Source organism: Dunckerocampus dactyliophorus, chromosome 3, assembly GCF_027744805.1.
Source record: "Dunckerocampus dactyliophorus isolate RoL2022-P2 chromosome 3, RoL_Ddac_1.1, whole genome shotgun sequence".
Lineage (NCBI taxonomy): Eukaryota > Metazoa > Chordata > Actinopteri > Syngnathiformes > Syngnathidae > Dunckerocampus > Dunckerocampus dactyliophorus.
The window spans coordinates 20,139,133-20,154,192 of record NC_072821.1 but is presented as its reverse complement, the minus strand read 5'-3'; the positions used below and the strand labels follow the sequence as shown (position 1 = coordinate 20,154,192).

The 15,060-nt window shown below is 40.6% G+C and overlaps 1 protein-coding gene across 2 annotated transcripts in view; it reads right to left on the bottom strand.

Moving 5' to 3' along the window:
* The window catches only part of gpc5a (glypican 5a), a 172,994-nt gene that overhangs the window by 86,600 nt on the left and 71,334 nt on the right, over positions 1-15,060 (bottom strand). Inside the window, exons 7-8 of one of the 2 annotated variants that reach the window (XM_054770654.1) lie at positions 2,630-2,750; positions 1,236-1,399 (exon numbers count right to left, since the gene is read on the bottom strand). In XM_054770654.1, the coding sequence (XP_054626629.1) occupies positions 1,397-1,399; positions 2,630-2,750 (124 nt within the window). In that variant the 3' untranslated portion in view covers positions 1,236-1,396. Of the gene's footprint in view, positions 1-1,235; positions 1,400-2,629; positions 2,751-15,060 lie in introns of those variants that run through there. The other variant, XM_054770652.1, reaches the window with a different exon arrangement.

Genomic DNA, 15,060 nt, shown 5'->3' with positions numbered 1-15,060 from the left:
GTCACTCACAGAGTTGCATTGCAAAACGGTACAGAATAAATTATTATGTGTATTTTATTTACAGTTCAGGTTGGAATGTATTCTGTGTGCGGCAAGGATTTGCGGTGCACAGAGAACGCGAGAGCAGTGAGCGATTGCACAGTTAGATCGAACATTGGTGGTGAGTACCTACTGTATTCATTTTGTCATATAAAATATGTTTAATAAGTGTGTGAGACATATTTACAGCTTAAACCTGGATTGTGATTTCAGCATTTCGCTTGGTAGCTTCCGTTGCCAGTGAATAATGGTAATTGAAGAGAGAGAATTCTGGAGCTGAATCTAATCAAATAATTACAACATTCACTCTTATTGCAGATGTTGAGCCAGAATCGGAGGAGAATATCAACTTCAGGCTAGCAGGAGGGTTTGGAGAGGTGGGAGAGCGCCATGTGTGAAAAATAGACATTTTTATTGGTGGATCAGTTACTCTGCGATTTTCACCATAAATTAGCAGGCGTGGAATGTAACTCCTGCAAAAAAACAAGGATCTACTGTATTGTTCTGAACCTCAAGCAGAAATAAATTGTGTACGGGTGACTACTGCACATTTTTCTGATTGATTCCACTGCTCCTTTGAGAACATAAGCATCTACTTCCGCTCTGTGCGATCATAAAATGTAAATGTAGGTTCAGAAAAGCAGTCATTGATAGGTGAGCTATTGTTCAAAACCAACCAGGTTCCTGATGTCACATAGAAAAATAAATCCTTGACAATTTGAGATTGGTTACAAGTTGCGCCAGGGTTGGCAATGGCATGGGTTGGCTCCTGATTTGGTATAGAAAAACAATTATCTTCATTCGGAATACAGTACACAAATTAATCTTCAGCAGTCCCTCACTGATGAAGAAATAAATGATTTTGTAAAAAATGACTGTGGCTGATTTATATAAATGGGACTGAACAACAAGACTTTAATGGAATGAAAGTAACAAAAGGTCTCAAAGTTTGACTCAGTGAAGTAGCTCATCATTTAAAATAAAAATACAATATGCGCTGAAGTGATGCTCTACTGAGTACCGACGCATGAAAAGCAATTTTTATTCCCAGTTTTTCACAGAATCGCAAGTTCAAAATAAAAGATGCATTCAAGGATACATGAAAAAAATCCAAACCCAGAAAGAGGAAGCCATTCACTGAATCTCAATGAAGCAGCTGAGGAGCTCTGATGCTATTATGATATAGATTTATGTATTGTGACACCCCACATCTGATGCAAATTAGTCGGAGAGAGGGTTGGAGGTGCCAGCATGAAGTCAGGAGAGATGACCTGCCCTTCAGCCCGTTATTGGGGTGACCAAAGAAACCTACATGAGAGCATGTGAAGCTTCTGATGCTGCAGCACAACACTACAGATTACTGCAGCAGACCATGTAAAAAAAAGAGAAAGTGTAAAAAAAAAAAAAGAAAAGGTGTAAAATTGCAACACACAAACAGCACAGGAGTGACATGAAACAAGATAGCTGAAGGTATGACGGTAATGATTTCAACACACCAAAATGACTGAGTAGAAATTACACACACAAGGGTCAAATGGCATTAAATATACAAGCATCTTTTTGTTATTGTAACGACAACATTAGTTTATTCTGCATTCTTCTATTATCTATATTTATAGAACACCAACTGACCACCGATAACAACTGCACCTTTAAAAAGTATGAAAGCAACTAATTCAAAGTGGCTGCAGGTCACTATTTTAACAGCTTTTATGGAAATCCTATTCGGTGTAATACTGTATTCAGGAATACAGCAATCCCTCGTTTATCGCGGTTAATTGGTTCCGTGATAAGCGAATTCTCCGTGAAGTAGGATTCAACATTAATAAACGGAATACTTTCATAATTAGCGCATAGAAAACCCTTTTAGGACTTTCTAAAAATGATTTTTACCAATATTAGAGTGCACTCAACATCAAATAACACCCCTATAGTCACCTTTACACTCATGTTACTCAATATATTAGATATAATCAGAGAAAATAAGCCCTTTAAGACATAAATAAGACTCGTGCTCATGTGTGTTTCGATAAATGTCTTCCGGATGCATGGACAGGAAGCCACGTCGGGGATTCAGAGTTTAGTTTTGGAGTACAGCCAAAAAGTAGCCTGTGTTATTATGATGGTGACGATAATGATGATGATGACTATTATTATTATGTTATTATTGTGCCTGTTGTGAGATAAATAATTCTCAAGTAATAAAAGCCTGTCATTGGGGGTCAAGTCTGGTGCGTGTTACTAGTGATACCTAGTGGCCAGTGTAGACTACAGTTCATAAACGTCTTGTATTGCCTTAAAATTGTGTTTGTATTTTGGTTCATTTAGAACATTTTTATGCCCGGAAATGCTTAATTTAGACCAAGAGTACGTAACATTTGCTTAAATATGCTTTTTTTAGACTAATAATAGGCTGTAGTCAACCACAAAATAGTGATAATTAATTAATTTTTGAAAACTCGCAGTAGAGTGAGCGAGCGATGTTCGAACTGCGATGGAACTATAGTTACAAAACAGGGGAATGTCTTAAAAAAGCCGAAAGTGAAATGGGTTAATCATGTGTGTAAATACAGCAAGTGACGAGGCTCACCTGATTGATGTGCTTCAGTTTGTCTATGATCTGATGTATCGCAGCATCATCTCCTTTCACTTTGACCTCAGGGTTGGCAGCCTGAGCCTTGACACCGTTGCCCACCACACGCAGAGTGTAGCTGTAAACACAGAAACAACAATTTTACTGCAAATTCAGCTCTCTCTAAATAAATTACGACATCTGTATTTGCCTCTCCTCTTTGGGAAGAAAAGTAATCAATATTCCAAAGTCACACACAGGTGATAATTCAACTGTGGTAACATCCTGAGGTTAAGCAGGGATTTGGAATGTGAAAGAATCATGACTCACTTGCCTCAGCACAAGTGCATGAGTGCATTTCCAGCTGCACCATTACATACAGTATAGGTTAAACCACTCTTTATGATCACTCATGGAATGGAAAACCATAAAACCGCAGTGTAAGTACACTGGATGCAACCTCTCACTTATGATGTACAACGTGATGTTTCTATATGCTACATTAATCCTTATTTGAAAGCAGTTCACCGCTGTTATTGCTTGGTAAAAGACTTCAGATCACCTCAAGGTCTCTGTCTTTTCAGCTGCGATGACTATGGCATTGGTAACAAGCGAGTGAGCACAATTTACACACATCTCAATCCCCCACATACCATATAAATACAACATATAGATCAAGGAAAAGACATTCCCCGCTGACAGACCTCCAACGACCTGTGTTGTGTATGCAGGTCTGAATAGATACATAGGAAATGTCAGTCACCACTGTGAACTGGAAATTAAAAGAGAAAAATGGCTGGGTGTCTTAAGACACTGGTGATTTCATACTGGCTAACAAATGGGAGTGATTTGGAGTGAGTCAAGGTCAAGACTATATGAATAAATAAAGCACAGGAAGCACGGTGTCTAATTTATTTAAAAGAAAAGGTAGGTGGCAGAATTCAAATTCAGTCATGATGTGTGGGTACCAGCAATGTATTTTAGATGTTCATCTACAACTCGCTGAAGAAACGTTCATAGTTGTCGTTCAAGTGTATCTAAAATGGAGTTTTCAGAAATGGTGATGCTCAGTGGCTCGCTCATTTTTCGACCATCAGCAATTGTAACGGATGATGAAAACAAAAGAGATTGAATTTGAGATTTTCAATTATTAAACAAAGGCTTTTGAAATGGTGAGAGGGTGCCTAAAATGGCTGTACACTAAACTGTTCTTTATCACGGTTAATTGGTTCCAGATATGTGATGAGTGAATTTCTGCAAAGTAGGATTCCTTATTCATTATTCGAATATTTGGGTAGCTAGAGCACAGAAAACCTGTTTACGATCTTCTAAATACGTTTTTTTTTTTACATTAGAGCCCTCTAGACACCCCTATAGTCACTTTTACACTCATATTACCCAATGTAGTACTTTTTCTCAAACTTTGAAACCTGCGGCTTATACTGTACATTGGTATGGTTAATATGTGGCAAAAAAAAATTCTCCTGGTGCTTGGTGTGGTCATGTTCTGATCTCGTGACATCTCGTATACTTCAGAACTACTATTGATCATTTAAATATGTAATTTGAAAAACCTTATTGCTAAGATGGTCCATCATAAGGGCAAAAAAAGTTCAGGAAACGACCGAAACACACCCAGAAGCCACCCTTCTTGGCGTTTGCTAACCCTGTCGCTGTTGTTGTGCACACTTGAGTGAGCAACATCAATCACAGTTTATACTCTAACCAAATGTAAAACATTGTTGGATTTGGAATTATTCAATAAACACCATAAATATACCGTCAAGATTGCAAAGCCTATTATGATGAAAACAAAAAGGAAATGTAACATATAAAAGAGGAGAAGTACCTAGATCCAGAAGAATCCACGTAGGGATCCACACGCAATGATGATTCAAAGATGGCTACAAAGGTGCGACTGTACCTTGGTGGGGTTCTTAAATTGAGCAGAAATAGTTACTATCTACTAACTACTAATAATTACTATCCAGCAATTTCACAAGTGACTCGGTAACGTACATAGCGCCACAGGCGTACACGTCATATCCTCATATCCACTGATACAATCAAACAGAAATACAGATACATTAACTACACCGTACATATAAAATATAAAACAAAACATAGAATGTAGCGTTGTCCTCGTTGGAGATGAATAAAGTATCTATCCATCTCAATTTCACAAGTGACCCTATGTAAACCTTACGCAATGTAAGGTGACGTTCATCCTCTTCTTGCTTATGGCCGGTCACAACGTTTAGGTGCATACCACCACCTACTGTACCGGAACGTAGACGTGTTGTGCACATTCTCAGTGAACTCGGCAGTGACAAGTTTCCATCATACAAAACACACGAAGAAATGGATATGATGATTATAAGCGGCATACAAGATGGGTGGACGGCAATGGATTTGGCTGTCAAGACAAGGAAACATGGCTGCTTCGCGTAGGACTACTGCCATTGAAGGACACAGCTCACTGAAAGAGAGAGAGCCAACGTTTTAACAGAATTAGGATGTTGTTCAATGGGTGACCAAGCATTGGATTGGTCACCCACTAATAGGGAACGTGAGCTGGGATTAGACCATCGTGAGACAGGGTAGTTTCACCATCTCAACATAACTCTGGACACTGATCTCACCTTTGACCAGCACACCACAGACATTCAAAAAAGAATCCAACAAAGACTGTCAGCCATTCGCAAACTTAAAGGACTATATGTTGCACCCAATCTCCTGGTGTTACTCTGTCAAAGCATCATTCAACCCATCCTCCTGTACTGTTCCACATGTTACCACACTATGCTTTCTGTCACCAAATGGGCCAAACTCACACGCGTCACAAACACAGCTGCTAAAATCATCGGTCTCCCTACAACCAACCTAGCAGAATTAAGCAGCAGGTCCATCTTTCAGATAGCCAACACCCATCTCATGCACCCACTGCACTGCAATACCTTATCCCACTACCTTCAGGGAGAAGATACACAGGAGAGCCTGTCTTGGGAAAAGCCTGATCCCTCCAACCATAGCCGCCCTGAATAGCAGGCAGCCAGCTGATCTGGCCTGTTAATGTACTGCTGTTGTCGTTACTCTCGTGTTGATTTTATGCTGTTACTGTTGTGGTATGTGACGTGCTTTGTTGTCTTTGTAATGTTTTTGTAAGGTACAGTCAGTGAAGATGGTTTTCCCCTTGGGGACCAATAAATCTAATCTAATCTAATCTAATCTAATCTAACTCAGAATAATCTGAATAGAAGAAGCATGTATGTAAATGAAAACACTTTTGCCCTCTGAAAAGAGCCTGCATGCATGCTGCCTTTAGTGGTGGAATATGAAATGTAATTCATATCCATATGCAACAAGCACACTGGCACGCACGCATGCACGAACACACACACACACAAACACACGCACACACGCACACACACACACACAGAGCAATCAATATGAAGCACATACAATCTCTGGTAACATGTTAAGTCTGGAAATGTAACAAAAATAATTATCAGAGCAACACCAGACAATATGAGACTGCTTAAAAAGTTTTTATAGATTTAGGAAAAAACATTGATCATAGTCATCAAACATCAAACAGTTATTCTTCAGTGGGAGTGAGAAGCGTACAACAGCACCCAGCGCAACCAGGAAATCTCAAACTGTTGAATGATTGCCTGTGTCTCTGTGGACCAGCAGCAGGATGAAATAATCCATATCTGACTCCCCAAAGGGACATTCTCTTTGCATCTCATCTCTGCTCAGTTAGATTGACATTTTCTATTTTTCTTTGTAATCCCTGAAAACTACCACTATCTCATCCAAAACTTTTTCTCTTAAGATAAAACACTTTGGAACACATCTGGGACAAAGACACACACACACACTCGCACACATATATACATACTTAGATATACTGTTAGATTAACACCCATCTCGGTTATTATGCTTGTGCTCAGTGAGTGTAAAGCCAGCAGTAAAGTGGTAGGTAATGAATGAACGTAGCACAACACCAACCCAAGAAGTCATTAGATGGAAAAAGACAGCCAGTGGAGTAAGATGGAGTAATTCCTTTTTAGTCCAAACAAAATGTAGGTTGAGAAGTATTACACTTACATTTTATCTGTAAATATGTGATCTACTTTATCAACATGAAATATAAGCATTCGGTCTGATAATAAATTACTGAGCTATGCTCATGTTTCAAATTCCCAGCAAAATTTGTATAAAGCGTATATAATATAATCTAGATTGGAGAGCAAAGTTAACTTTAAAGGGACATTTTTTTCCCCTGACTTGTATCATAAATTATGCAATGTAAGCTGTGCTAGACATGCAAAAATAAAATATTTCTCATTGGAGAGTCTGAATCTTTTAATGGTTGTTGCTAAATGTGTCTGTCAGTCACGTTAATGTAAAGTACATGAGTGCACTTGCACGTTGAAAGACTTAGAGCAAAGCCAATACTTAGAAAATACATACTGCTAACTTTAAAATCTGTAGAAAGCAACTGACTGAATAGACTGACTATGTTTTATTCGTTTTTGTGGTTTCTTTGCAGCAGTTCTTCTTAAAGAAGGACCAGCCTCAACAAGGAAAAAGATATGTATATGCAGTGGGAGGACAAAGTATGTCAACCCTTTCTGACATTTCTGCATAAATTGGTCATAAAACGCAGTCCGATCTTCATCTAAATCACAAGAATAAACAAACAGAGTCTGCTTAAACTTGTATGTAAACATTCACAGGACATGGAGGAAAAAGTAAGAGAACCTCTAGGCTACAGATGCTCCAGGAGCTAATCACAGTCAGTTGTGAGCCAACCTGGAGCCCAACCAATGAGACAAGATTATAGGTATGGTTTAAGGTTGCTTTGCCCACTAGAAAACACACACCAGTTTAGAATTGTCTCTTGTCAAGAGGCTTTGCCTGATGTGTACCATGCCTCACTCAAAAGAGCTGTCAGAAGACCTATGATTAAGAATTGCTGAGTTGTATAAAGCTGGAAAAGATTACAAAAGTATCTCTAAAAATCCTGATGTTCATCAGTCCAACAAATTGTTTATAAATGGAGAAAGTTCAGCACTGCTGCTTCGCTTCCAAGGAGTGGCCATCCTGTAGATGACTGCAAAAACTCCGCACAGAATGTTCAATGAGGTAAAAAAAGAACCCTAAAGTGTCAGCTGAAAATTTACAGAAATCACTGGCACATGCCAACATCTCTGTTGACAAATCAACCATATGTAAAACATTAAAGGGATAGTTCAAATTTTTTGACATAAAGTTGCATGACATCCCCATCAGCCATGCATCAACAGTGACATTCCCCTCACTTCATGCCATGAGCCGAGTTCTGGTCAGTTTTTGGTGTTTAAGAAAGTAGTTCCGGCTAGTTGTTGGGGTCACTAAAGTAAAGCGTTTTGCTTCTCAAAACAATATGCGTTCAAAAGAGTAATACATTTGCATCACCAAACCATACCTCACAATCGATCTGCGATATTTTTTCTCCATCTGTATCACTGTTTCGCACCTTTCCATCACCTGTTCCATAGTGTTTACTGCTGGGAGAGTGAAAGTAAACATGTCTGACTACTAAACCAGTGATGGCGACATTCCTTTTAGCACAAAGCCAAAGGGATACCTTTATGAATTGGAATACAGAATTTCCAGAATTTCATCAGTTATAACGAGCAGAGAGAGACAAACAGAGAGTCCTGAAGCTGGACCCACAGCAGTAGCTGTGAGTAGACGACCGTAAATTCCGGTGTGTAAGACGCACAGGTGTTTAAGCCGTACCCACTCAATTTAGAAAGAAAAAAAACAGATTTTTACATATATAAGCCACACCGGAGTATAAGCCGCACCTGTCCACGGCATAAAATGTAGGGATGAGCGAATACACCACTATCTCTATTTGTATCTGTATCTGTTCACCCATCTAAATTGTCTGTATCCGTATCTGTACTCAGAATGGGCGTGACATGAACTGGAAGTAGGCATGGTTTAACCGGAAATGATTAGGGCTTAAATCGGTACATTATTTTAAGTATGAAATTGACATGGATTGATCAGAAGTTGCTGTATTTATTGTTTATTATTTAGCTATATGTGTACTGTGTATGTGTGCAGGTGATCTGTAATACTTTATTATTTAATTATTTTTTAATGATCTGTGTGAAGTTGGTGATTCATGCAAACATCTGATGATGGCAAACAGGGAAATAATTTGTCAGCCTTGCTCACTGTAGTTTTCTCAAAAGCACCGCGTTCAGATCTCCGAGCAAAGTTTTCCGACTGACTTTATATCCCAGCCAAATTAGAAGCAAGCAGACGAAAAAAAAAAACACCAGCAGTGACCGATGCAACACAAGCCATTTACAGCGCTGTCTTGTCAAATGCACCGCATACGTAATGAGTTTACCAAGCAAATTTAAACACGAGCTAAGCTAAGGAAAACCAAAAAAAAAAACCTGTCCGGAGTGGAGGCAGTGACCAACGCGACACAGGACCGTTTTCAACTCTGTCTTGTCCAATGCACCTTCTCTCTGGCTGTAGGGAGTCGGTCAAGGGAGGGGTGGTCGCTGTGTGTGACTGGATAAATCACAAAGTGTGAAGAGTAAATATATAAGTAGTTACCTAATGAGGATTTCCCTTTGTCACAATTCCGGATAACGATGAGCTGTACTCGTTTCATGCTCGTACTCTGCAAACATGCATTATCCCAAATGGATACTTGTCTAAAACCAATATTCGGCTCATCCCTAATAAAATGGCATACTGTGGCACACACGAGTCCGTGAGGACCAGGCAGGACCAGTCTATTTGTCTCATTTGAAAATATCCATTTGCTTTCAACTTCAAACTTGCCCAGGCATGTTCGGTGGGTGGGGGAGATTCAGTCAAGATGGAAAATTAAGTTATCCAAGTAATTTTATCAAATTTCTTCAACTTGATTTTTTTTGTTAACTCATAAATGCAGTAAATGTATTTAAATGAAAAAAATTTAATATTAAGCCCATGCAATTACCAGCATTGTTAAGTTACTACAACGCATAATAATAAAGGTTTCAATATAGTTGTTTAATTTAAATCAAAATATTACAATTTTTATTTTGTAAGGATATATTTAATTAAGTTACTATAATAGATACGCTGCCTTAGTTGTTACAGTGCATAACACAAGGACTACCTGTAATCAGTGTGTGTGGGTTCCATACATCATATGAGCTTGACTTTGTGGCCTAAGACGTTTTAAGCGACTTCCGTCAGTTTGAAGTCAGTGAGAAAGCATCTCTCTCTTTTTGTCAACATTCTGCTGTCTCCATGTCTTTCCCCCCGCCCCCCAGAGGTGTTTCATCAAAATGTTATGCGAGAGGAGATGCAGCAGGAAGATGATGCAAACTCTTCATGGTTGGCTGAGTGAGAAACAAAGTAGTCCTGCGGTTCGTAGACCAGAAGGTGATACCCGCCTTTTGCTTGTCACTGAGGAGACCACAGTCCTCGGGCTTAGAGCCGAGGACACACAAGAATTCAATATTTTCATATGGACATTTCAGATGAAATGTACAGGGCGCAACAGTACAACAGTACAATAAATGCACTTTCATACTGTATGTATAAGCAACAAGGGGGTGACACCTTTGCTATTTAGAACAATAACCATAAACCAAGTCTTACAACACTGTTCCAAAAAATATGATGAAAACAGGGACTAAAAGGGCCTAGGTGTATGTAACAAAAAAGGAGGGGATTTGATGAAAACCAATAACCTAACATATAACATGTATTTACATTAAAACCAATATCCTGAGGCATATCTATTTCTTTATACAACTTCAAACTTGGGATTTGCTTTAAATTTACAGCATCAAATTCACAAATTCAACGTTTGATGGATTCCATCTGTGACAAATGTATTCTGCCTTCTACAGTGAGGTCCATTTGTTTGTCAAAAAGACTCATGAGAGTATATGCCTGTGCGAAGGGTCAGTCTGGTATAAGCCTTCATTTTTCTCTTCCCATGAGGGAATCTTTATTAAAATAGAATGGCATAATGTCTCAAATCATTCATGCGTCACACTAACAAACAAACTTGTCCATGTACGGTAAATCAATATACTATACTGTACAAATATACAGTATTTTGCCATTCTACTTGAATGTTGATCCATGTGCATTGTTTGTGAATCATATATGTTAATTAACATTTAAAGTCACATTACTGAATCGGTCATATCTCCCTAAAAGATTATAATAATGTGGATTTTATGGTTTGTGAACCTTTTAATGGCAGCAACAGCAACAAAGAATGCAATAGTTACGGAAACCTCAAGAAAAAATTGAGCTCCTAACACCACAACTGGCATCTTTGTTAAAATTAGACAAAGCCGTAAGCCTTAAAGTGGTAGTGACTTGTGTGAGGGAAACAACATGGAATTTGCCAGCGGTTCCAGTAAGGTTGGTTAAGATTTATACACTAAAGGGGTGAACATGCAACCTTTTCTTTTCATGAAAGATTTTTGTTAAATTGATGTAAAAAATGCTGGGTGTGTGCTGATGCCAACACCTTTCTGTCTGTTTTTGTTAACTTTTTCAAGTGTGTTATGCTGTATTATTCAGAATGGTTGGATAAATAACCATTATCCACCCGGGACTATATGATTTTAAGTTTTTCTCATGGAACAACCTTGAAATTCCTCCCATCATCATGAAAACATTATCATTTAAAATGTATGAAGGAGATATGACTAAATTCTATCTTTTCAATTTGCCTGGTCATTCAGTGGTGTCCTTTGAAAACCATTGCCTTTTTTTGAGTGTGTGTTCATTCATTTATTCATTGCTTGGATATACACTCCTGATGAAAATTTTAATACCAGCTGAAAAATTTCAAGAATTTACATTTTGCATTGTTATTCTGTTTTAGGACTAGGTGGATTAATCCCCAAATAAACAGATACCTGGGGCATGGATGTCAACGATGTATGTATCAGTCATCACGAAGCTGTGGTGATGTATGGCGACGTTGTGGGTGGGTTTGGGTTTCAAACTCCATTGCAGTCGTCAGGTGGGGACCTGACGAAAGAATGAGCTAGGCAGTGAGAAACCGACCTGGGTACAACCACTGCCCTGCCGAACCGGGCGGTTGCTCAATCTCCCAGTGGCCAGTGGGATAAAGCTGATTCGAAACGCTTCCATGGCCAAAAGCTCTTTCCAAGAGGCCTTTCTTCTCTCAACTCCATCCCATCTCATCCACTGTCCTTGCTTTGCTTGTGAGACAGCCTTTGTACATCTCACTGCCTGCTCCTGCCGCCGCACCTCCTCGACGTCTGCACTGAGCTGCAGCTTCCAGGTTGGCCTGCCCTCTCCAAGACCAAGGCCACCTCTACCTTTTTGCACAAGACCACCGATGTTTCTGTGCCTGAGAGCTGCCTTTGCCTGCTGAGTAGCTGCAGATGGGGCCCATTTCCTTCTGGTCACCTGGGTAGGAGCTGTTTGGACTACACAATGTAATTGTCATCGCCAATGTAATTTCCAACATTTGAACTCCTCTGCAAGGCTGGACACAGGAAGCTCCAGGACACCTCTTCCATACAGCCCAATGTTGCTGAAGCATCTGGGGCGTCCCAGACACTTTTTGGCAAATGAGCTGACCAAAGTCTCCAGTTGTTCAACCTTTTAGATTGGGACCTCATAGATGGTAAGGGGCCTCATCAGCCTGGGTAGCAGCCCGAACTGAAGACACCACAGCTTCAGTCTGCCCGTCAGCATGGTCTTGTTAATACTTTCTAGTCCACTGATAGTGTCCTTCCTAAGCTGGTCCACTTATTCTGTGTCCCTGAGGGTGGAATTATACCAACGCCCAAGACTCTTGACTGGCTTTTGTGAAACTGTTGGTATGGGTTCCTCGCCAAAGTAGAACCGCTGACCCGACAGCTTCCCCTTGACGACTGAAAAACTCCTAAACGTGCTTGGTTTTATTTTCATCCAGATGTTCTCTTGCAGCTTGCTCAGAAGTCATCTGGCACATGCATTGGTTGTGGTAAGTATGGTATGTCGTCCATGAACGCCTTGATGGGAGGGAGACAGACACCTGCTTTAAGCTTCACCAAATGATGATCTCCATAGCCATCATGAAGACTAGAAGGCTAGTGGCGAGATGGTGCAAACTGCCATTATGTCTTTCTCCAGTCGTTGCCATCCTATGCTATACTCTTCTGTTGTCACACATAGCTGTACGTCATGGAAGTAGGATTTGATGAGGCCGGTGACTGGTCCTGGGACATTGAAAAAGTTGAAAACCGTCCAGAGGAGGCTCTGAGGAAGTGACCCAAAAGCATTGCCGAAGTCCAGGAACACAACATAGAGGTCTTTTCCATCTTTTTTGGCGGCTTGCATTTGATGCCTTATTATACTTGTATGCTCCAAGCAACCAGAAAAGCCAAGAATCCCTGCTTTTTGCACCGCGGTGTCAATGTCGTGGTTCTTGTCCAGGTAGACACTAGTCTGTGAGCTACTACGCTGAAGAAGATTTTCCCTTCAATGTTTCGGTGGCTGATTTGGGGAAACTGACTGATATCTGAAGAGTCCTTTTCCTTCAGAATTAGGATACCTCCTGCCCTTCGCCACACAGTTGGAATTCGAGGGAAAGGCTTCTTGAGACGTCGTTGGGCAATAGCTGAGTCCTATACCGGCTGTACAAAAATGCACCAGAGGTACTATGTTTTCTTTGGAGGCTGATGAAAGTGGTGTGGCAGAGACAAACAATTCTCTTCTCTTCTGTGAAGAAGGTGTCGGACGTTTCGCTCCTCATCCGAAGAGCTTCGTCAGCGAACTAATAAGTGCTGGTAGCCTAGGCCTTATATACACTAAGTGCTACACCTTAAAGCAACCAATCACTCTTTTGAGGACAGCGAGGTAAAGATTTTGGCCAAAGACAACAGATGGTTTGAAAGAGGAGTAAAGGAAGCTATTTTTGTCAAACAACAGAACCCATCATTGAATCGGAATGGTGGTTTGAGGTTTAATTTGGACCCTGTGTTCAGCAGGTTACTGAGACCAAAACCCACAGCTCTTAGTCTTGCAAATGAGGTGGAGCCAGGGCCGAGCCAGAACAATAGATGCTAACGGGCCAGCATCAGAGTCGTTCATACCCAACTCAGGGAGCGACACTTCCCTTTTATCGGAGGTGCTAATGGCAGGAGAGGATTAGACCACAACTCCGCCCAGGCTTAGTGTAAGGTACCAATAGGAGGAGGGTGTTGGCACACCAATTCCGCCCACTCTTACTGTATTTAAGGCCTAGGCTACCAGCACTTATTAGTTCGCTGACGAAGCTCTTCGGATGAGGAGCGAAACGTCCGACATCTTCTTCACAGAAGTACAGATGACGTCTCAAGAAGCCTTTCCCTCGATGGACAACTCCTGTACGACTGAGAGCCTACACAGACACACAGTTGGAATTGTTTGTTTCTGCCACACCACTTTCATCAGCCTCCAAAGAAAACATAGAACCTCTGGTGCATTTTTATACAGCCGGTATAGGACTCAGCTATTGCCCAACGTACAATTTTCTCCACTTCGCTCCACTTGGGAGGGTAATATCCATCTGATGTTCTGGAGGATTTATCAGTGGCATGTCAGAAGGAAGAATTGTCTGTCCGCACCCATGGTTATTTGTGTGATTCTCTCTGAGGTAGGCTTCTAGGTCTGTATTTGATGTCACTTTTGCCCTTTTGTAAACAGGTTCTTCACAAACTTGAAGGATCTTTGCAAAAGTTTGATCTTACCCTCTCTTTCATTTTACATCTCCTTCTCAGATTCTGCGCTCTCTTCTAAGCTGAAACACTGTTCTTGACTTCTGCCTGCAGCAAGTCAATTCTCACCTTTTCGTCCTCCAGAACTTTTCTCCATTGTTTTTGTCTTGTTTCTTTGACTAGCCGGTCAATCTCCTGCTGCCTTCTGGACTTCATCAGCATGGATGATGTGTTCTTCCTCTTTTCTGCAGTTCCAAGGTTTTCAGCACCATAGTTGTTGATCAGGTCTTCCATTCTCTCCAGCTTCTTAACTGCAGCTCCCTACTTGATTTGTGGTTTCGCCCTTGGATCTTGTTCTTAGTTACAGGCTGTGCACGACTGAGCACCACACTGCCTGGTTCCTATTCTTCCTCTCGAATAGGGGGATTGATGTCATGTAGACTGTGGCTATGCTCCTGCTGCTGAACTTCACTTGACTTGCTCGACTTACTCTGTAAGAAGTAACGGTCGATGCAATGTCCTTGTCCCAAGCACTTTTTCAAGCCTTGGTTTCTTCTGAAGCCTGCATGAGATGTTACTTTAGTCCTTCCACATCTGCAATTCTAGAGCTTAATTTCCGGGGTAGGTGATGTCTCGGGTATCATGATGATCATTTTTGTCGTTGTCTGTTTCGTTCCTGGGTCAATAGCCGTGTAG